At 35.4% G+C, this 24,156-nt stretch overlaps 1 protein-coding gene across 2 annotated transcripts in view; it reads right to left on the bottom strand.

The window, feature by feature from the left end:
* Positions 1-831: 831 nt before the first annotated feature.
* The window catches only part of CENPI (centromere protein I), a 34,518-nt gene continuing 11,193 nt past the window's right edge, over positions 832-24,156 (bottom strand). For both annotated transcript variants that reach the window (XM_006191930.3, XM_032475066.1), the window contains 16 exons: positions 23,632-23,680; positions 23,321-23,367; positions 19,637-19,726; positions 19,175-19,297; positions 18,774-18,941; positions 18,504-18,624; positions 17,281-17,372; positions 15,658-15,775; positions 15,507-15,571; positions 13,420-13,514; positions 10,444-10,579; positions 9,427-9,551; positions 8,395-8,443; positions 8,048-8,266; positions 4,149-4,190; positions 832-3,459 (listed from right to left, as the gene is read on the bottom strand). In XM_006191930.3, coding sequence (XP_006191992.3) covers positions 3,358-3,459; positions 4,149-4,190; positions 8,048-8,266; positions 8,395-8,443; positions 9,427-9,551; positions 10,444-10,579; positions 13,420-13,514; positions 15,507-15,571; positions 15,658-15,775; positions 17,281-17,372; positions 18,504-18,624; positions 18,774-18,941; positions 19,175-19,297; positions 19,637-19,726; positions 23,321-23,367; positions 23,632-23,680 — 1,641 coding nt within the window. In that variant the 3' untranslated portion in view covers positions 832-3,357. The remainder of the gene's footprint in view (positions 3,460-4,148; positions 4,191-8,047; positions 8,267-8,394; positions 8,444-9,426; positions 9,552-10,443; positions 10,580-13,419; positions 13,515-15,506; positions 15,572-15,657; positions 15,776-17,280; positions 17,373-18,503; positions 18,625-18,773; positions 18,942-19,174; positions 19,298-19,636; positions 19,727-23,320; positions 23,368-23,631; positions 23,681-24,156) is intronic.

Here is a 24,156-nt window from a genome sequence, read left to right as displayed (position 1 = left end):
TGAAAAATTGTGCTCTACACTGGAATTTGACACATTGTAAAATGACTATAACTCAATAAAAAATGTTTAAAAAAAAAAACAAAAACAAACAAACAAAAAAATTTACTTCTCACAATTCTGAAGGCTGAAAGTCCAAGATTAGGGTGCCAGCATGGGCCCTCTTCCTGGCTTGTAGACGGCTACCTTCTTGCTGGATCCTCACATGGTAGAGAGAAATATCGTATCTCTCCTGTCTCTTCCTATACAGGCACCAATTCCATTTATGAGGTCTCCACCCTCATGACCTAATTATCTCCCAAAGGCTCCACCTCCAAACACCATCACATTGGGGTTTAGGGCTTCAACATATGAATTTTGAGGGAAACAAACATTCAGTCCATAGCATCCACCTTTATTAGAAACAGAATTTTTTACATGACAAAATAGAGGCTCTATACATTTAAAAACCTAATAATTTAAATGAAGTGAAACATAGTATCAATTAAGAAAAGATTTTAAAAATAATACCAGTTTCAGAGAATAATTCTTCTATCTAGTAAACTATTTTGTGATATAAAATGTGTATGTCATAAAAAGAATTTCTACCATGTTAATAAAAGTTACGTGAGGCACCATTGACTTATCTACTTTTCTTTCCAGATTGTCTCCAAGACCAGAGTTATGATAAAAAGGAAAATAAAATGTTAGACATCTAATAGCAATGTTAGCATCGAATATTAAGTCAGTATTTATAACATGAACAATTCTACACAAATACTGGGTAAACAAAGTATTCTTTTTGTACAACTGAGATAATAAAGCACATTTTCTATTTATTTCCTTTTCTTTTGCACTGATGCAAAATTGCTATTCTTATATAAATCTTGTTTTTCTTTGCCATGAAGATTCTTCAAAAAAGAATTTCAAATAACTAGATTTGGCACATTTACATAGCTATATATTTAATCTTAACTGAGTTAAACAATTGATCAACAGAAAAATATAGCCAAAAAGGTACCCAGGGAATCATTATTGAACAAAAAGATAAACTAAGTGGAAATTTTTTTTTTCTCCTGGAACATAAACTTAAGTTTAGAAAAGTTACTTCCATGATATGAAGATTGCCATTTTCTCTTTTCTAGCTGCACTAAGTGACCTCATCTAATATGATGGCTATTCAGTAACGACTTGCAAATCAATTTCATCAGTACCAAATTGTTCCCTGAACCCGACTTGGATATCCAACTGCCTACTCAACATCTCCAAACTAACATGACCAAAAAAGAATTCCTGATTCCACACTCCTCCAAATCTGTTCCTCATCTCTGCATTCCAGAATTCACCCAGTTGCTCAAAAACCTAGGTATCATCCTTTATGCCTCCCTTTCTCTCTCCTCATATCCAAGCTATCAGATGATCCTATCTTCTTCATCTTTAAAATAGAACCTGAATCCAATATCTAAGCACTTCCCCAGCATCTGCCACAGGAGTTTAAGACTCTTGGCCTGGAACACTGTAATAACCTAACTGGTCTCTCTGCTTTCACCCTTAATCCTCTTCAGTTTATCCTCCACACCACAGCCCCATACAAGTAAGTAAAATTATGTCACTCCTCTGCTCTCAACCCTTCTAATGGCTTCCCATTACATATCCACACCAGGTTATAAGGATCTTCATCAACTACTCTCTGGCTTTCTTCCCTATTTCATTTCTTACCATTCTGCTCCCTTAATTACTATGTCGTAACCTTACTGGCTTCTGCTATTCCTCGAACATGCCAGGTAAGTTAACATTTTTAAGTCTTTCTACTTGCCTTTACCTTTCCCCAGAATGCCCTTTCCCCAAATGTTCACATGGTTCATACAATTAGGGCCTCTGCATGTCACCTTTTCAAATAGGCCTTCTCTAAACATCTTATCTAAAGTAGCAACCCTCTCAAAGATGTATCTTTTCTATGTATAATTTGGTGGAAGGCAGGGCCTGGTAATGAAGTCATTTTTCACTAGTGGGCTAAAGAATCTAGATCCTGAAAAGTAAAGCTAGCCACATTGAGGCTCTCCTGAGCCATGGATTTCTATCCATGAGCCAGTCTTAGCACTCCCTGAAGATGGCAGTCTGTTGGTGAAACAAGTATGGAAACTCAAGTTGAGCCACTTGGTCTCTCTACCACTGAGGAAGGAATTTAGTCCAGTATGCTCAGTTTGTTTCTGTCCCTATTTCTTGCTTTTTCTTCATAACACCTGATACTATGTATTTGTTTACATGTGTATTATCAGTCTTCTCTAATGAAATGTAGTAAATTCCACAAAAGGAAGTACTGTATAAACAGCCCGTGTAAGAATATCTGGCACACAGTAAGCTCAATAAATATGTATTAAATCAAAAATAAATGAATAAATAGGACTTCTAGTCTCAATACCATCCAATAATACAGTTTAGGGTTCTGTTTTGTTTTAAATGGAAAAAAAAAAGAACCACAAGAATGTGCCCTTAAAAACAAATATATTCAGCTTGATTTCTCTCAAATGGTATGAATTTTATTAAAAGGAGGAGAGTTATTCAGTAGCACTGAAGCAAAATTTTACAGTCAATTTTCAGCAAGATATTCAAGCTATTATAAAATTTTTAAAAAGCTTCAGAATTATTCCTGAAAATAAAGCTGCAGTTAGTTTATTTGGACCTAAACACTTAAACATGGGATATATACATATACATATATGCATGCACACAAAATAGAGCAGTTTTATGAAATCAAACTGGTATAAACAGGAATGTCTTGATTATCCTACAATCCTTTCCCCTTCCTTCTCTCATCAAATTGTTACCAGTGAAGGCCCAGGAATTGACCAACTACTCAGAGCTAGCTTTTAGTCAGAAATGTATCCTATTAACTTGGTGTTGGTGTAGCTGTTCACAATAATAAAAATGGCAATATCCACAGAGGTTTCATGGAAGCAACAGAGTATTTTGCATGAATATGTCTGTGGCTTAACTGCCACTGTATAGTATTACCTGCTCTCTTCCATCAGTGCAGCTCATAGTCCACAAGAATATGAAAAATCTCACCACGTAACAGATATATCTCTTTATATATAATTTGGTGGAAGGCAGAGCCTGATGATAAAGTCATTTTTCACAAGTAGGCTAAAGAATCTAGACCCTGAAAAATAAAGTTAGCCACATTGAGGCTCTCCTGAGCCATGGATAGAAGGCCAGTCCAACCACTCTGAAGATGGCAGTGTGTTGGTGAAAAGAATATGGAAACTCAATTGGAGCCACTTGGTCTCTCCAGCAACAAGGAAGGAATTTAGTCCCATATGCTCAGTTTGTTTCTGTCAACATTCATTTAATGTTGATCATGTGGTTTATGCTCTCTGCTCAGGGGACAGAAGAATGATGAATACTACTTTGTATGAAAAGTTTTAAGCCTTGGAACCCCTCTGAAAATAAGTACTCCAAATACCAGTTCCATTTCTTTCCCTGCAGGCACAAACAAGGGAAAATTACTTATCAAATACTTAATTAGCTTATTCCCTACCTCTTTTTCTTTGCCTAGGAAAAGTTTCTAGCATCTTGGATGCACATACCAAGAGTTAGCTTCAGTGGCCAGGTTCGTAACTGAAACTCAGTCACTAAATAACATTCAAACCAGGAAGTACCTAAAGTTTAAGGGCCAAATATTCTGTTTATTATATTGGCAAAAAAAAATTAGGTGTTCAATTGAACAAGTCCTGTGAAATAGAAATGGGTCATCATTCCCATGCTCCAGGAATTTAACATCTAAAATAGACAACACAGGAGCAGACGTTATTATATCGCTGCCTATATTAAATATGTGCACAGCAGTATTTCTACACTGAGACAACTGCATTTGGTTTTTTAGAGTGGACACACTATAGTTAGTCACACTTTGACTACAAGGAACTGTATTATAAAATAAGATGATGTACAGATACAAGAGCAAAAGTCCAACTCTGAACAGTTTCATCTATGTAGAGGGTAGGTACCAATAAAGTCAAATCAAAGTCACTGGAATTAATTCAGAAGGCAAACACTTCACTTTGTCTAGGCAGCAGACTTAAGATTTAGGGAAAAGTAAAAGTATAAATTCTTCTGATGAGATGAAGCTCTATGAAACCCCTGAACATGATGAAAATAAATTTACTTACCCGAACAGAGCTCATGTTTACTGTCCTTTCTTCTGGCCATTCCTTTAAAAACAAAAACAAAAAACAAAAAAAAAGGAAATGTAGAGAAATGGGGATGAAAATATTTGGTTAGCAAAAATTACCAGAAAATTAAGATGGCTCTTCACTGTCTGGTTTATTTGCTACGTTCTATTCCTACCACCACTCTTGGCTTCCTTTTGAACAAACACTCACTATAATCTTCCGTATTTCTCCCTAGAAGCACAATCAGAAGGAAAATAACATCATTGTGGATAAAGTGAGCACCATTTTGCTAATCTATGGCCTCATTTTTTTTATTCTGTATTCAGCCACCAGGGTGGAGATGGAAGGTGTTAGAGAAGGCTTTTTCTGAGGAATATGATTAGCCAAACTGAGTTTTGAAGGATGAGGAGGAAGTCTGATGAGGCAGTCTGTGTACACAGTAGATTCTATGGAACTCTGTAATTCTTTATGAAAACTCAAAGGTAGGCGATCCCATTTATTCCCTGGCTTTAACTATCATCTACTGTACTTCACTGAAAAATCATCAATTCTAACAACATTTTTGATATATCACTGAGAAAAAAAAACTCTGCTTATTAAACTACGTATGATGCAATGAATTTTTAACACTTAGAATTTTTTATTTTATAATGATTGAAAGATTTTTAGATGTAGACGGATTTTGAGCATATATCACTTTTACAAACATGAAATGGTAAATCTAAACAAAATTAAGTGGTTAAAATATTTTCTAAAATTTCACATTCAGAGTCCAACTCTTCTAAATTACTTTTCTACTCAAGAGTTGTAGATATCTATGTTTTTTCACACAACATCATCCTCCATGCCACCGTGTTGATTATGCAGGCATTTCAAACTTAAGTAGATCAAAACTTCATTCTCAACTTGCCCTCCCGAAACACCAAAATCTCTCTAGTTCTTCCACCAGTATTCCTCTTGTTAATAAATGGAACCACCAGCAACACCCAGTTGCTCAATTCAGAAAACTCAGAAGTCGTTTCCTTTTTCTCATTCCCACTCATCAAGCCATCAGGTTCTCTCTGTTCTAGCTCTGCAAGGTATCTCAAATCAGTCCGCTTCTATCCACCTTCACTACCACCACTTGTATACAAATCACTATCTATCTTATCTAGACCAAGAGTCTCCTAATTGGTACCCGTGCTTCCCCTCGGGCCTCCTCTTATAACTCTATCCTCCACTAGAAAGCCAAAGTGATCTCTATTAAACACCAACTCAGACCACACTACAACCCTGCTTAAAAATCTTTCAATTGTTTCCCACTGCACTCCTAACAGATCTGTAAGAGTGTCCCTGCATCTCTCCAACCTTATTTCATTCCATTCTCCCTCTTGTTCCTTTAGCTGTAAGCCATGCTGGCCTTCCTTTTTGCCTTGAACTGCTTGAGTATTCTTCCCACTGCCTGGAATACTCTTCTTCCAGCTATTCCTACGCTGGCTTATTCTCATCTTTTAGAAGAAATCTCAGATCAACTGTCACCTTATCAAAAAGGCCTTCCTTGAACACCCATCCCTCACAACTCGCCAGTCACTCTCTCTCACCCCACCCTGTTTATGTCCTTCATATCATTCCTCAAAGTTTTAAATCATCATGTCTACTTATTTCATTACTTGTTTTATTGTTTGTCCTCATTAGAATATAAACTCCATTTAGACAGAGATGGTATCTACCTTCTTAAGCACTGTATTTGCAGCATCAAAAGCACAGTGCACACAAAAATATTTGTTGAATGAATAAACAAAGAAACAACTAGTTATTAATTCAAAGGTAGTTTATGATAAGAAAACCTAGAGCTTCAGAATTTCCTGAAATGTAAGCTCTACAACTATCCAAACTCATTAAGTGACCTAAACTCTTTTGATACTGAGAACTGTCTGGCCAAATTAAATTTACGAAATTATCTCAAAAAAATATGGCTAATTTGAAATATTTGCAATGTGATAATTCAGCAAAATAAAACTGTCAGAATTAAATCATGCTACCATGGTATCAGAGGTTATTTTTACCACCCCAAAGGTTTAATACTTAGTGAGCAGTTGGTGATGAGAGCTCAAAAGGCATTTTTTTAAAAGAAAAGACTGATATTAAAGTCTAGTATTTTAAGAATCATATAGAAACATCATCAATTACAAAATGGTAGTTTCACATTTTGCCAAATGTGTTCTAATGCTAGAATTAAACCTTCAAGAATCAACCTTCTTAAAATATTTTTAAATATCCTATTGAAAGAATATATCAATTCCTGATCCTCTAAAACAAGTTTGCTTACCTATGTCCAAGTTAATAATATTTATTACTTTAGAGACTGAGTCTTGTAATTAAGACACATACACACACACTCTAGGAAAAAAAAAGAATTGACCTATGAAAATCAGTTCTACTCTATGATTCACTACATACTTTTTCAAGTAAGAATTTAATGCAATTATATTGACAGGGTATGGAGAATTGGACACCTATTCATTGTTAATGTAAATTGGTATAACTTCCACTGGAAGCAATTTGACAATATCTAACAAAATTAAAAAGATACACCCTTTGAAAGGAAGTCTACCTGGAGCAATTTTATCCAACAGATACACTTGCATATGTATGAAATGATATATATATATAGTCCAAACACATTCATTAGAGTATAATTTAATAATAAGATTAGAAATAACTCAAATGCTCAACTTATATGCTTAACTTGTACTACATCCATAAAATGTAACGTTACATAGACAACCAAAAGAATGAGACAGCCCTTCACGTTCAAACATGAAATAAAAGCCAAGATATTAGGTCAAAACAATCAAAAGGCAAAAAAGTATGTATAATGTATAGTGTTTAAAATATACAGTATGTCTCTGGAAGGACATTCAAGAAACAGAGAGTGGCTGCTCTATGATAAAAAGTGTCCACATGGAGCTCCACTTCCAGGATGAGACCACAAGGAGTTTTGTGGAACCACTCTCCAGCAAAATGGGCAAAAGTTGGCAAAAAATATTTTTACAAACCCAGCATTTAAAGTCTCTAGAAATTGTCCTAAAGGCATGTAGAAAATATAAAAATATTAATTAAAATATTAGAAGAGAAAAAGAGGAAGGAACATCAGAAAATCATGAATCAGAAAATGACTGCCTCTGAAATTCTATGTACTTTAAAAATGTAATTTTTACTCAGTTATTGAACTCAATCAGTATGTTTGTGAAGGCCTCCATATTAGTTTTTTCACCATCTGGTCCTTGAGTACATTTCAAAACATCATCTCCTACCATGCTATTTAAAAAAAATTTTAATGGAGTTACTGGGTATTGAACCCAAGACCCCGTGCATGCTAAGCATATACTCTACCACTGAGCTATATAGCTCCCCTCTGCCCCATAAAGTCTTGAGAAGACCCTCTTGTCTGCTTACTGATATCAACCCACTAAATCAGCAGTCTTTGGCTTAAGACTCCAACTCTTATTATAATATTATCCAGCCTACATTTTCCATCTTGTTTAGAAGGATTCTATGAAAGCTTCCACTTCTCTGCACCCTTTTCTTACCTGGCACCACCTCTACCCAAGTAGAACTGAACAAATAATCACTCCCCCATCTTTCTCACAACTGCACCTCTTCTCACTTTGCTTAACCGTATTGTAGTAGCATTCACAAGTCTGTCTCTACCACAAGTCCAAGCTCTTGGAGGGCAGAAACTTACTTAACTTTGAGCCCTTAGAGCCTAGCACAATGCCCCAAAGTTAGCTGATACTCAAAAAGGAATGACTAAACACGTCTTGCAATTCATATACACTAAATTTATGGCATTTCCTATTTCTGCCATCATAGTAGTCCTACAGAAAATCTAAAGATTGTTTAAATACTCTTACCTGTAGCAGAAAGGAAACAGTGTAACTCATAAAAGCAGGGTGATGGACTAAATTTAAACTGTTTTTATATTCTGCTACTGCAGCTTTTTCTAAGGCTTTAGCGTCAATATATAATCCTTTCTGGAAGGGTTTGGATGTCCACAGGCAACCAACCATGGCTGTCAAATAGTGATTAAATTCTTGATAGGTCTTGCTGCTGAAGCTGAACTCTGATTTTGTCTATTGGGAAAGAAAAAAAAATTGTCATTATCGCCTATTCTCCCTTTCCTACTTATTCCCAACAGATCATATATCTCTACACTCAATTTTTAAACAATGGTGATTTAACACAGATTCATCATCCATACCTTTGGTACCAACTCATTTTCCTTTGCAGCAGTCAAATTTTTACGATACCTAAAAGGGAGAACAGATAGAATAAACTTTTACCATTAAATGCCTTTGATATGTAAATATAAACAAAAGCATACATTTCAAATGTAAATATATGCAGATATGCACATACACAGTTATCTAGCTGGTTAGTTAAGGGTTTTTCCCCCTTTTATGGTACATTTTCCTCAAAGAATAAAAATTAACAGAGATTCAAATATTGAGTTGTACATTTAAGATATGCACTTGACTCTGTAAATTATATTTCAGTAAGAAAGAAAAAATAAAGGAAATGCTTTTAATGTTTCACCATCAAAAAATTAATAGAGGCTCAAAAGCAGTCACTGATACAGAATATATTAACATGGAAGAAAACGTGCAGTAGAAAGGATAAAGGGAAAAGTTAGAAATGTAATTTTTTCTTATCTGAGAACTATTCTAATTAGCTTTTAAACATTTCAACCCCGGTACAGTCCTACAAGTTATACCAAATCTACACTTATAGGCTAAAAAGAGCAATTTCAGTCCATTAAATGAAAAAATTAGGAGGGATCAGGAAATAATGCTTACAATTTCATATAATTGACACTAGCTCCCTTTATCTCTCAGAAAACGTTCTTTTTACCACAGAAGCTACGTAGACTTAAACCAATTGTCAGTAAATAACTAATTTTTCTTTGAAACATAGCAACAAGAATTAACAATGCTGAATGCAGCAGTACCATTGCACAAAAGATCCTTAACTATGATTTCTTTTAACCCATATACCCCACAATGACATTTAAAAAACAACACAGAACAGTCCCATATTGGAAGAAAGCCATGTTTCCTACTTCCATAGGCCTGTGCAGAAAATGGATAACAATTTTATCGTATTTAACATTTCACTATATTATATATAATACACTTATCATAGTATATTTATAAATTATAAATTATTGTAGAGCTGGAAAATAAAGATGGAATTATGATATACTAATTCATAAAATGGTAAAAAGGCTTTGTACCTGTCCAGAATGTAACAGAGCTGATTCAGGATACTGGGATCCAGGCTGAGGAGTGCAGGATAGAAGACCCCAGGAGGAAACAACACCACTAATGGAAGGTTATAATTTATATATGTGTCACACACCTTTTGGGAAGAATGATAACATCAGTATATAGATTATTCCTCAGAACCCCTCAATCAACTTCACCCAAAGAATCATCACTAGAAAATAAGCAATAATACAACATCAGGTTTAGGCCTGCCTGATTCATAAATAGAATAGGTAGCCACAGCCTGCTTAAAAATGCACCTCACTAAACAGCAAACTTACCACAGAGGATTATTCCTAGAAGGTCATTATTAAAATCTTTTAATTTTTTCTGGGGAGAGACCTTAGAGTAGGGAGAAAGGGGAAGGGAGCACTTCTTTCTTCTTTAAGTCCCATTAATACTGATTTGTCACATTAGTTGGCTGTCAACCTGGAGAACAAAGGTGCATGCTTCTCGGCAAATGTAACACAAGACAACTAGGTACCAGTGAAGGGAGAAAGCCAGGAAAACTGAGATTAGTGGGGACTTCCTGGATAATAGTTCTATCTCGGTTGAATACTATAAAACAATAGAAGAGGACCAGAATCATAGGTACTGGGAATAATAAGGAAGTTGAAAGGTGGGGGTGGAGAGCTGAAGAAAAAGAAGGTATTTTTGGTTTTTACCAGGGGCTGGAGATGTACCACGGATGAGCAAAAAGTGATACTAGAGACAGACTTCTGTCTAGCGCCAGCATTATCCAGAGGAATGTCTATTAAAGTGGTACCTAGACTTTAAAAAAATCATGTTTTTTTCCCTTTGTTTTATGAATGTCTGTTGTTCAGGCGAGAATACACTCATTAACTTCATATATGTAGCTTATTTTAACTATGCTAATAAGATCACAGCCCAATGTAATAGCTGTGCATAATAAAATTTAAACAGTAGTCCAGTAAATTGAACAGCCATCACAAAAATCTGAATAGGAAAAATGGGATGCATACTACCTTCTCATAGAAATCCAAGATAAAGTGCAACAAGAAAGTACTGTTGCTTTCCAAGCGCATTGCAGTAGTGGACAGCCATCCTACATAGTGAATCAGTTCAGACACAGAGTTCATGGATCCACCTAAAGTTGTCTCCCTGAAATAAGAAATCATGGCATTCAGATCCGTATTAGCAAAAGTCCTCGCAGTTTCCAAGCTAAAACTGGATAATATATAGCAAAAAGTTGCTGGGAATTTCAGAAAATGGTAAGTGCTGCAATGTATAATTTACTTTTTTTTAGACCACAGTGATTTATCATAAAACTAACCCAGCCCTCTAGGGAACCATTAAGATCAATTCATAGAACATCCTCAGCAACCACTGTACTAGTAAATACCTGAGAAATAAAGAATTACACCTCCAACAGACTTTTGATAATATTACCAATGTCCAGGGACCATAGCAGTCAGCAAATTAGTTTCTAAGTACACAAATCCAAACCCAGTTTTGTCTAAATTCCTGAACTAAACTGCTGTTAATATTTTCACTTTAATTTAACTGGAATTCAATTCAATTCTAGAACAGAATTAGTAACATTTTAGGCACCTTTCTTTCTTCTAGCAAAAACCAGATTTGGGTATTTTATATTCTTCCCAAATCAATGAACCATGTCTCTTTAAATCACACATGGGTATAATTGATTCAATCCATCCATCTACCCACCCCTGTCCTTTAATCCACTGTTTAGTGAATTAGGAAAAGACTTGGGAATTGTGATTTCATAGCTTTACCCTCTGATCAAGGGGGCCAACAGTGGTTATGCACAAGGAAAAAGGAATAGTATATAGTCTCCGAGCTTGAAATGATGACTCTACCATTACCAGAGCAAGCATGGAAAGATTAAGAGACCATTCAAACAGGCAGGCATCCATACAGGCAGCCCGTCACTTGCAAACTTATACTTTACGATTTTTGACAGGACTTAAATGCATCTGAAATAATTTGTACAATGGTAACTGTTCAGACAGCATCCTTTAGAAGTGTTTCTCCACAGAACACTGCTGACATTTTGGATGAAACAATTCACTGTTCAGGCTGCCTCCTACTCCCCACCCACCATAGCACACTTAGCACCCCTGGCTCCTACCTACTAAAAGATGGTAGCACCCTCTTCCAATGCTCCCTGGAGAACTACTGCTGAGAATGGGTCCCCATCCTTCTGTCCTTGAGATCCACAACTACAATATACTCCCTCTTTGACAGTCATATGGTATATGTTCGTATGATGGAAACTCATATCTTTAAAATAGAAGGAAGTATTGAGAACTTAAGAGCCATCTTATACAATGACAAATAGTATTATGATGAGCAAAGTTACCTACAATTATGTCCATTTATTTAAGAATTTTAGAAAGCAGAACCCCTTTTTAAATGCCTCCCAAATTTATGACACTAATTAAAAAATATCCTAGGAATTTTAAAAAGAAAATACAGAAACTGTAAAGCAACTGTATCAGGGTGCCTAAAACTTACATGGCAAATTGGCCAAAGATTATAGATGCAAACATACTATTCTTAACAGAATTGAAGTGTTTGAAGAGGTTGAGCATTCAACAGCATTTCTTTATGATAGCGGTCCTCAGACTTTAGCTTGCACCAAAATCATGGAAGTGCTTGTTAAAATACAGATTATTGGGCTCTACCTCTAGAGTTTACTTCAGTAGGTCTAGGGTAAGGCCTGAGAATTTGTATCTCAGCAAGTTAGTTTTCCAGTGATGTAATGCTGCTGGTCCAGGGACCACACTTTGAAGAACAATACTTTACAAGATACTTTCACTACTCACTAATGTTCCATTTCCTTCTAAAAGTGATCAGATACACGATATATAGAAGCATTGCAATAATGAATAAGAAGAATTAAAATTTTCTCTGGCAACATCCAAGAAGCTTCTTCTGTTCTCCTACCAAAATAGGAAATCACTATAGGGATAAGAACATATAGAAAAATAGGTCTGGGCTAATCTAACCAAGCTAACCACTAGATATTTGCACCTGAAGATAAGGGATCCTTATCTTATAAAGTAAGAATGTAACTGATAATATGGGGAATTTGAACATTGATTAGATACTTGAAGATATCAAGAACTATTAATTTTTCAGATGTTATACTAGTATCATTTTCAACAGCTGAAATGATGTCTGGGTTTTGCTTTAAAAATATCTAGTACAAAGGAAGAGGAAAGTGAGGGATATTATAGATGAAAAAAGTTAACCATGGGCAGCAACTGTTGAAGCTGGATGATGTGTACATAAGGGTAATAATCATACTATTTTCTCTACTTTTGATTATGTTTGCAATTTTCTATAGTATAAAGTTTTTTAAAATTAATGTTAAAAAAGAATATAGGAGAAGCCAAAGATTCGAGGTAGAAAGAGTCAAAACAACCTGATTAGGCAGTTCCTTGAAATTCAGTCTTTTAGTTTCACATTGAAGGCAAAGCACACATTTAACAATAATGAACATAATGGAAATTCAGGGCACTTTTTTTAAATCTCAAAGTGAAAATAAATTAATGTATACAAGCAAAATACATCAGAGAGACATAAAAAAATCTGTACAGCAAAATTATAGGTTTTCCTAGTCATCATCAAAACTGACTTTACATACAAACAAGAATACATTTTATAAAGTAAACTAAACTGAATAGAAGCGAAAGTTGCCATTTCTAACATCAGCTCGCCAATGTTTTGCTATATTAACTCTAGCAAATTACTTAGAGGCTTAGTGGTTGCTTTCTGATTTATATAATAGAACTTGAAGAATAACCTTCCTCAGAGGATTGTGGAGAAAAAGAGTGAAGAGTAACAAAATCTTTTTAGAAAAGTATGACTAAGCATTTATATGAAGCAATTAGGTTTCATGACACACTATTAAACTCCATATGCAAACAGTTTTGTACAGATCAACTCTTGTGGAGGGTTATAAGATAACTCACAGAGGACTGTTCGTCACAGATTTCAAGTGGATGTCCATAGAAAGCCACAACAGCCAATTTTGCAGTAGTTCTTTCAGACACTGAAGAACACTACACTAAGAAGGCAAAACAAAAAATCATTCAGACACACCATAGCGTTGAGAATAGACTAAACCAGAGGTTTGGAGGTGGAAGGACTGTGAAGATGACCTCATCCAATTCAGAACCTAACAGCTGCTGCTCCAACCTGATCGTCTCCAAGAGACAGATTAATGCAAATACAAGTTTATTTTGCCATTTTCTCTACAAGACTGCTCTTAGCTTATCAGCAAGGAACAGACTTGTTTCTCTAAATTGTATTCATTTATAACATACATCATCAAATACAGCATCACCTACCCCTTACTGTCTCCCCTCAGAGATCCTTTTAACTTGCTACAGATATGAGCTTCCTACTCTTTTCACCTTGTGTCAAAATCTGCAATTTACTCCTTTTTTTGTAAATCATATTTCTTCTTTTTTTAATTGAAGTAGTCAGTTTACAATGTTGTTTAATTTCTGGTGTACAGCATAGTGATTCAGTTATACATATATATATATATATATATATATTTATGTATTTGTTTTCATATTCTTTTTCATTATAGGCTATTACAAGGTATGAATATAGTTCAACATAAGAACTTGTTGTTTTATCTATTTTACATATAGTAGTTAGTATCTGCAAATCCCGAACTCCCACTTTCCCTTCCACAACCCCCGTTTTCCCCTTGGTAACCATAAGTTTGTTTTCCATGTCTGTGAGTCTGTTTCTGTTTTGTAAATAAGTTCATTTGTGTCATTTTTTTTAGATTCCACATATAAGTGATATCATATAGTATTTTTCTTTCTCTATCTGGCTTACTTCACTTCGTATGACAATATTAAGTCACACTAAGTCAGAATGGCTATCATTAAAAAGTTCACAAATGATAAATGCTAGAGAGGGTGTGGAGAAAAGGTAACCCTCTTACATGGTAGGAATGTAGTTTGGTGCAGCCATTATGGAAAACAGTATGGAGATTCCTCAAAAAACTAAAAACAGACTTACCCTATGATCCAGCAATCACACTCCTGGGTATATAACCAGAGGAAACTCTAATTTGAAAAGATACATGCACTCTAATGTTCGTAGCTGCACTATTTACAATAGCCAAGACATGAAAGCAACCTAAATGGCCATCAACAGATCACTGGATAAAGAAGTTGTGGTGTATTTATACAATGGAATACTACTCAGCCATAAAAATGAATAAAATAATGTCATTCACAGCAACATGGATGGACCTGGAGATTGTTATACTAAGTGAAGTAAAAAACTGCAAAATGACGTCCCTGAAAATGTGTTACGTGGGAGAAGTTGTGTGTACTGTCATGTGAGTTTTCCTATAAATGTGGCCAATGGTAAGTGACTTAAGGTGGGAAAAAAAGTTATAAAAGAACATTACTTATATTGTCACTCTTTTGGAATAGGAATAACCATTCTACAAGAAAGTGGCTCTGAAACTTAGTCAGATAGAACTCCTTGGAAGCCACAGTGGTCTTTTTGGAGAACACCCCAAAACAGTAACACATTTTAATTTTATTATATAAAGTTAGAACACTTTTATTAGCAGAAAATGACTATATTATAAATATATAGTATGAATGACACATGGAGTTTTGTTTGTTCTGGTCATTACTATATTCCCAGTGTCAAGACAGGCATCAAGCACATACTGGGTGCTCAATACATATTTGAGAAATGAGTAAGTGTACCTACAAAATTATCAACCCCAACAGTGGTATACTTATTTCCCAGTTTGTTTTTTACTAACACTTATTTGCCATCTGTTCATTCACTTTGTCATCTACTCCAACTGGGAACAGTTCAGGAAAACTACATGTGACAAAATCTTAAAAACAAAATTCTACACATTAACTTTGATTTGAATGATGCAGTACCTCAAGTCCAGGTCCAAGCAAATCCTGTTAGAAAACTATTGCTGTAACATGGGTTTGAAATTGTGTGCCACTGGCCACAGACTAATACTTCCTATTGAATCTAAGCAAGACAATTGTTTTTTTACCTTGAAGTATATAGTTGATGTGAAGAAGAGCCGGGACAGATGGTCAAAAAGAAGTGGTTTCACCTCTAAAAGTTAAAAAAAAAGATTATTGAAAGTCCTTTTAATTAATATTACATTGAATTAAATGACTCCATATTTTCGTGATACATACCAGAGAAGCTACTAAAAGGAATCCAGCTCAAAAGTTGAAGGAACTGTGACCGACAACAGAGGCCATCCCAGAGAGGAAGACTCTTATACAGGAATGCTTCACAGGAATAAAACCCCTCCTGTAACACAGGTGGATATTAAAACCTTGCATGGAACTCTTCAGGCATAATTACTCTTGAAATAACCAGTTTATTTTGGGCTACAGTTGTTTTACTCTTAGACTAATTTTTTGTCATAATATAATTAAAAGCCTTGGGTTAGGTGCCAGACTTTCTCATAAAAGGTATCAAATGATTAATATTTGGATACATTAAAAACTTTATCAACATAGTTTCCAAGCACCATAAAACTTCACTGATTGGAAAGAAGGTAAAAAGTCAAGTTATGGAATATTTTTAAAGATGAGTGAAATTGTATTGTTTTGGAATACATACAGTCACTTGAACAGTCAATAAAGTGTATATAATGTTATTAATAAGGCTGGAATTTCATTAGGGGCCACAGACTAAATCCAAACTCTGGGCAGCTCCATCTGGAGAAGCCTGGGAGTCTAGGCTATTTATGTTTCTACCAAAGAGAGGATCCAGGGCTTTCCTTTTTTCCTTTATTGTCCTGAGCCTTAAATAGTGGCATGCACTGAGACTCTATTCTGGACCTTCTTTTCGTGACATGAATTCTCTGGACAATCTCATCTACAACATAGCTAAAACCACCACCTATATCATGAGGAGTCCTAAATTTCTGCATCTCTAATGCAAATCTCATTTCTGAGCTCTAGACTTTTTATCTAACTGCCTACTACTGGACCTCTAAGATATCCCACAAGCATCTTTTAAATCAAATATATCTTTCTTTCCCAGCCTGCTTTTCTTATATTCCCATCATCATTCTCTCAAGCAGGAAATCTAAAAAGTCAACCTAAATTCATCCTTTTATCTTCACCAACATTATCCACACCCAACTTCTAATTCAATGGTTTCACACCAAATGCTTAAGATTTATTCAACTAACATTTTTTGAGCATCTCTTTTGTACTAGGTACCAAGTTGAATACCTGTACATGAAGAAAAGATGGACATGGTTTTCACCTGTCAGGAACCCATAATGTGTGGAAAAACAGATGCTGAAAGTACCACGATACAGGTAAACAGAGAGCAAAAGGAGTACATAGAACAAACATCTAACCCAGTCTGAGCAAAGGCTTTTTCATGATGCTGATACCTGAGTTGCAGTGTAAAGAACAACTCAGGGTTACCCAGGCCAAATAATTAATTGGCTGGAACATATTAGACAATCAAAAAACATTTGTTGATTATAAGAACACAAGTAGTGACCCTATGAGATTTACCTTACCAGCTAATTCAATTAACTGAATGCATTAATCTTCAGTTTGTTCTCTTAAATTATAGAACTTTCTCTCTTATTTGCATAATTTGACAAATTCTTTCTTCAAATTCAACAGCACAGAGATCAACATCAATTCAACTTGGCTGTATTTATAATGAATTTTGAATTGAGCAAATACTGTTAACAAAAGATGTCAAGCACCAAAGAGAAGGTTTTCACTGGATATCTAAATAAATTAAGAAGTGGTGGAGTGTGTAGGAAGCAAGCAAAATCTTACTTGTAAGAAGCACTCTGCCCTGATGACAATGTCCAGGAAGTTGGTAAATTCTTTTCCATGTTCATAATTATTCACCTTGTACCAAATACATTCTGGAGCAAAAATATTAAACACAAGCCTCTGGTTGCACAACAATAAAAACTACACAAAACATAATCACCACAACTCTAAAGTGACAAATTAATGACAAATATAAACAAGCCATCAGTTTCATCCATCCTAGCCAACTCACACTGTAGACTGTAACATATATATGGAGGTGACAGTGAGGTGCTCCTCAAGAACTTGGTAATATAGGGGGAAAGCTTATAGTGAAAAAATAAACTGGTCAAAGTCACATATGATGAATGCGATTAGCATTATGCCACACAGTAATCCAAGAGACTATAAATGTACACATTAAAAGTTTAAGAATGTCTAAAGGTAAATTAGGGTGAGCTGGGGTTAATCTAAGGGTGGTAGAACTTTAGTGAGTAGAAATCTAACAAACTGTACCTTATCCTATCTAAAGACTCTGAGTAGGAAAGGGAGAGTTAGTCTGGAACAGACTAAGACTGACCTTAAATACTTGAAAAGTCAAGATTTGTTTATCCAGGGAAGAAACAATCTGGTGAACGCAATACTATCTTTAGAGACATCCACCCCCTTGGAGGAATGAAATGATCAGACTTTACTGTGGCCTAGATGAAAAACTCCCTCACTGCCGTTTCCTTCAGTTTCATAATTAAGAAACCTTCTAATGACTAATTTGGCTCCCATATATACTGATCGCAGAGAGGAGCTATTCTAGTTGGCAAATGGGGACATTTTGGCCACCAGAAAGAATTACTTCTATTATGAAATAAGTTGACATTCTGGCTTACACGATAGTCTCTGAGTTTGGTTCGCATTAATCTGATGATTCTAGGAGGTTAACAGCAAGTTTTTGAACATACAAAGATGAAGAGGCCTTGGACTGTGACAGTCATCAAAGTGGAGCCACCTAGTGAGTTTTCGTGGTCATCCAGCAGTGTTTCCTTAACAACTCACCTCCTTTATTAATCCCTCTTAAAGTTACAACAATGGCAGCATTCAGGCTCTGAATACATGATTATCAGAAACATAATTACAGCATTTGAAGGCTCCTCCTGTCTAGAAGTTTGGCACCCTTTTAAAAGAAACCCATTGGTAGACTGTCTCGTTCCTTCTTTATTCATCCAACACTTTTAAGTATCAACTTTTACCTTCTTGTAATGTTTGACTCAACCAATGATAGAGCCTCAGTAAGACTGACTCATCTCTGACACAGTTAATATAGTGAAGTAGCAGAGAGTTGTTCAGCACTGCGCCCATCTGAGAAGGCAGCTGCGAAGACAGAACAATCGGTCAACTCTAGGTATATGAAAAGGAGGCCAGAGCAATAAGGCAATCATCAGATAGGAAATATATAACAAAAATAAAGTCCATGAAGATCAAACGGAAAATGTAAATAAGCCCATGGTCCAGTCACATACCTCTAAGCAATGGATGTTCTGTAAGAGCTGAGGGAAGCTTTTAAGTTGTTCCAGTGGAAATGATCCATTGCTACTGAAAAAATCAGAAAGATTCATCCCTTTTTTTCCACTTTCTTTACTGTAGTTACAGGAATTTAGCACTGGTATAACTGAGTGAGAATTCCATTTCTAAAAAAGAAAGGTAAAACAATCTTTCAATGGAGTAAACAGATTACAAACTATAAATGTAAAAGCACTCGTTAAGGTGGTTCAGTGAATGGAATCTGAATGTGGTGTGCAATAGAATCCTGGGTAATTAAAATGTATCTAAATATCTATAATCTCTTCCAATATCTGAATAGTTATTGCTTGAATTTAATGAAAGAAGGCTGTGCAAGTCATGTGGGGTTTTAGATACTTACTCTTTTTACAGGACAGACATTCCCTAACATCAGCTTTAGAGGTTCTGGAGCAAGTCCCTGATTCCTTTGCCTCATAGCAAGTAGAGCTGTCTTCCACAGATTCTCTGAATTCTTAAAATAAATCTATAAATTTGAATGTAAAGTACATGAGAGGAGGTATGCATAAGTCGGAGCAACGCAAAATCTAAAACTCTTCAATAATTGAAAGTATATTAATTATGAAATATTTTGCACCCATGCAAATCCATTTCAAGTTTTTTTTCTAATCAGGAATTTATTAAACACATCAAATGGAATCAAAACAAAGTGCCAATCCCTAAAACAAAACTTCCCAGAAATAGCACCACAATACTAGATCTTAAAACAGTATGCTATAAGCATTTCAGTTCAAATCTATAAGTTAACTTACCCAAAATAACGTATTTCAATCTCAATATGACTTATCACTCCTTAATCCCTTACCTTCTTCCTCACAGGCAAAGATACAGAAATCAAAGTAGGAACGAAGAATTTGTACAGCGACAATAAAGCCTGGAGATGAGGCTGCATTCCCTGAAATAAAATAAGAGTTTTCAATTTTCAGTTCTGTGGCCAGTAAGAAAAAAGTAACAGTAAAGTAAAAAGATTAAACATATATTCAGACCCTAATTTTATTATGTGAATTTTATTATTTATTAGCTAGAGGAAGATGCTATAGAAAATCAAGGAATAAAAACCCATTTAAATCAGCTATCATAAAGCAATCCTTGCCAACCTGTAACCTTCTCTTTTATGATCTTTTTCCCTAATTTACTTCTTCGTTGTATATTCTCTGCCCTGCCTTAGGCATACCAGTCATATCTGCTAGCATGGCTTACTCCCACTGGTAGAACCCTCAGGACTCAAAGTTTATTCATTCCTGATTTAAACAGGAGGACAAAAAGAGAAGCCAAGAAGACAGAGCAAAGGAAATATTAATAACTTATCATCATAATTCCTCAAAAATTAACTAGGATATCTATCAATTGGTATGCAGAAGTCAAACAGCTTGATATAACTGAAACAAGTCTTCACATGACTTCAGTGATAGAAGTCATTACTGCTGGATACCTGTGTTTGATCTATCTAGCTATCCAGAGAAAGCATACCACTAAAATTCCATGGAAGTAACCCAATTGTTTTATTATACCACAATTCTGTTGAATCAAATACTGTACAAAATAAGGAAGGTAGAAAATGGGGCTTAGAAATACAGTATTCTTATCTTATAATAGCTTCTTGAAATTAAATTTATTACAACAAAACCAAAATGACCCAGGCTATCTATGCTGAAATATCTTCTGATCTCTGTACTCACTATCAATTAGTATCAGAGTGTTTGCTTTGAGTTAGAATGTTTTTGACAGAGCAAATATTTAGGAGTGGTAAGACCTTTAGAACTTAATTGTCTAGTTAACTAAACCTATTTTGATTGTTAAAAAGTTAACAGTCTCTTAAAAAAGAGAGAGAGAGATTTCCAGTTAAACATGGCATATTGAACACACATGTTTAATTCTGGGTCCTCCAAAAGCCCCCTCTAAAAAGTAAAGGAATGAAAAAAGGCATAAAGCAAGAGTTCAAAGAGAACCAGAGAGTAGACAATAGCAGATGTGAGGTCTCAACAAGATTTTGAAACCTGGAATGAAGATGGCAAACAGTAACCAACTTAGCAGAACAGAGAAAACGAAACCTAAGGCAGCAACAGAAAAAGCCTCAAAAGCAGCAGATTCATACTTCAGAACTCCCAGAAAGTCTCAAGAATTTGAGGGATCAGATACCTCTCAAAAGTGGAGGTGCAAGAGGGCTAAAAACAGCACAATTGGTTGAAAGCCTATGTAAAAAGCAGTTAGAACCCAAATTCCTTCACTATTGGCAAACACCAGGGTTTTACTCTGAAGATGAAGCTGGACTCAGACAGCAGGCAGAACTGCGGGAGTGTACCAGAATTTTTCCACAGCCCTTTCTACTGCTTCAGTCCAGAGCTTATAGTCCTGTGACAGTTAATTTTATGTGTTAACTTTGCTGGGCAGGGTGCCCAGATCAAGCATACAGAGTATTTCTGAGGGTGCTTTAGATGAGATTAACATGTAAATAGGTGAACTCTGAGTAAAGCAGACTGCCTGCCACAATGTGGGTAGGCCTCATTCAATCAGTTGAGGCTCACATAGAACAAAAAGACCAGTTTCCCCCAAGCAAGAGAGAATTCTTCACCAGACTGCTGACTGCCATTAGACTCAAAGTGGAACATCAGCTCACCTGGGTTTCCAGCCTGTAGGCCCACCCTGTAGATTTTGGACTTGCAAGTCTCTAAAATCATATGAGCCAATTCTTTATAAAAATCTCTTTACATACACACACACACACACACACACACACACACACACACACACTTTCTAGTGGTTCTGTTCTCTGGAGAAGCCTGACTAATACAACCCCTAGGCAGGTAACAGGAGAATTCTTCTTTGGGAAAAGTGACACAGTCATCTGGGGGATTCCCCAGTGAAACAGCAAGCTCTTACAGTGAACAAGTCCTACTCATGTACACAAGTTTCTAATCACCATTTTAGTGTTTTACTATTAAATATGGGCAAACAAGGCTTACCAGGTATTTGAGAAAAGCCTCTACCATGAAATACCAAACAAACTAAATAAATGAACTCTGAGGAAACAGAGAAAAAGCGAGTAACAGGAAAAAAAGAAAAAGAAAAATCACAGCCCGAATCACACAAGTTCATGCCTGGTAGTGGGAAAATCTCAGAAACTATCCTCACCAATCCTTAAAATGAGACCTAACTCCCCTGTACTTTTCCAAAGATTGCTCTCAACAGGGCCTGGTGCATATAAGATAAAAATATGCCTGTTCCACTTCCCACCTTTCTGTGTTCTGTGTCCTTCATGATCAGGAATTGTGGGGCATGCATGGGGACAGAAGGGATAAATGCCTCTGTAAGTATCAGAAATTCATATATCCAATACATCTCCTCACATGGGCTGATTACACACCTGTTACCATTTTACATGTGAGCATGGCTATGTCTTCTAGGTTTGATATTGTTGGATGTGAACAAATTCACACAAATCCAGCTTATCAAAGTAATTTTATGAATGTATCTTTATAAATGGGCATTGACAATGGAATAATTTAGTAATGTACTATACAGAATGTTAATAATGCTGCCATATATTTAATGTCTGGGTTTAAAATTTTTAGACAATGTACTAAGTCATTTTTTAACTTGAACATATACTTGTTTCAGTTAATACAAATCAGCAAGATCCAATATTTATAGTAAAATTTTCTTATCCCAATGTTTTTCTAATTCCAATGTTGAAATGTTTTGCTGTTAACATGGAAAAATGTACATCTTTTTCAGAATTTCTATTAATGTGAAATAAAATTATGGACAAAAACGTTATCATTAATATTCTCAGAGAGCTAAAAGAAGATACTGCATCCAAAAAGCCAAACCATGAAGCTCTTAAACAAGAAAAATCATTGGACTGTACTAACAGGAAACCTCACATAGAGAAGCACAAATGTGCACATGTGTTTGTTTTTCATGAAATTTGAATGCCTCTACGTAGGTCATGCAGGCTTCAATAAATAGGCATAGTCACTACAACTTCCTATTGTTTTATACCCAAAGCTTCACAGACTTCTATTACCTGGCAGGTATAGTGGAAATAACAATGCAAGAGAGCTGTAAGGCCAAGAGATAATTGTTTAAGTATGCTGGAATATGCTGGAGTTTAAGTATCCAGAAAAGAATGCTTTTCTAGATCACAGCCACAGAATAAATAAACTAGTCACCTTTCTTTAATAAAGTAGTCATTTGACTACTCCCTAATACTTATTTTCTAGCCATATCAGCCCAGTTCCATAAACAGTTTCTGCTATTTGATATCTATATGTCTTTGCTCATGCTGTTCCCTCTGCCAGGAGTGCCCTTCTCTTCCTTCTTGGCCTAGTTAAATTCTATTCATCATCACCAATCTGATTCTGATTTTTATTTTGCTCCCCAGATTATGTATTGAAGATAATGACTCATTCGATTTTATATCCCCAAAGCCCAGCTCAGTATCCAGCCCATAGCACGCTGTCCAGTTTTAGGTCTTTTCAGTACTCACCATTTTGGCCTGAAGATCAAGCAGTTTTCTCACACGAAACGGTTTGACTAGAAAAGGTGAATAAAAGAAGTACTAAGTCTGTGTGGTTCAGAATAAAACGAAACCTTGTTCATGTAGCTTCTTCTCACATCAAGAATATACTTACTCTGTTCAGTTAAACCATTAAGCAGATGCTCTTAGATAAAAGTACTAAAAAGCAATTCCCACAAAACTCTGTCATAGAACTAATGCTAATGGTTAACTTTATAAAGGCCAATACAAATGCTAATTCCACAGAGTGAATGTAATACAACTGGAACGAAAATACTCACCATTCTCTTTTTTGGTAAGTAAATATAACAAGTGGCAGACATAAGGGCACTGTCAAAATATAAAAATTAAAAAAAAAAAAGAAATGACACTACATCTTGAACAGAGCAACAATACATTTTCCTCAAATGTCAATCTTATACCGATTAAGAAAAAGGCTTCAAGACTCCACTGAACAATAGTTTTACAAAGCTTCTCTTTTTCATACTACATAATAGTGATAAAAAAACAATAGTTTCAATTGACATCCCATTATGCCATTTTTATATTTTTGGAATACAACAATGCAGACAATTTGAAAAACAGAAAAAGATTCTTCTACCTAACAAAAATTCACGTACTCTTTCCAGTAGTCCATGTTTATTAGGATACAAAATTAAAACTTTTATCCTGACTTACCACTTAAAAGCATTTTTCCCATGTTATTTGGTCTTCAAAATGATCATCTTCAATGACTGATTTTAATATTCCAGTGAGTCGATATACCGTAATTTAATCAATCATTTAGCCCCCAGTTTGGCAAACAG

Source organism: Camelus ferus, chromosome X (assembly GCF_009834535.1).
Source record: "Camelus ferus isolate YT-003-E chromosome X, BCGSAC_Cfer_1.0, whole genome shotgun sequence".
In the NCBI taxonomy this organism is placed as follows: domain Eukaryota; kingdom Metazoa; phylum Chordata; class Mammalia; order Artiodactyla; family Camelidae; genus Camelus; species Camelus ferus.
This window is presented reverse-complemented; position numbering and strand designations above follow the sequence as displayed.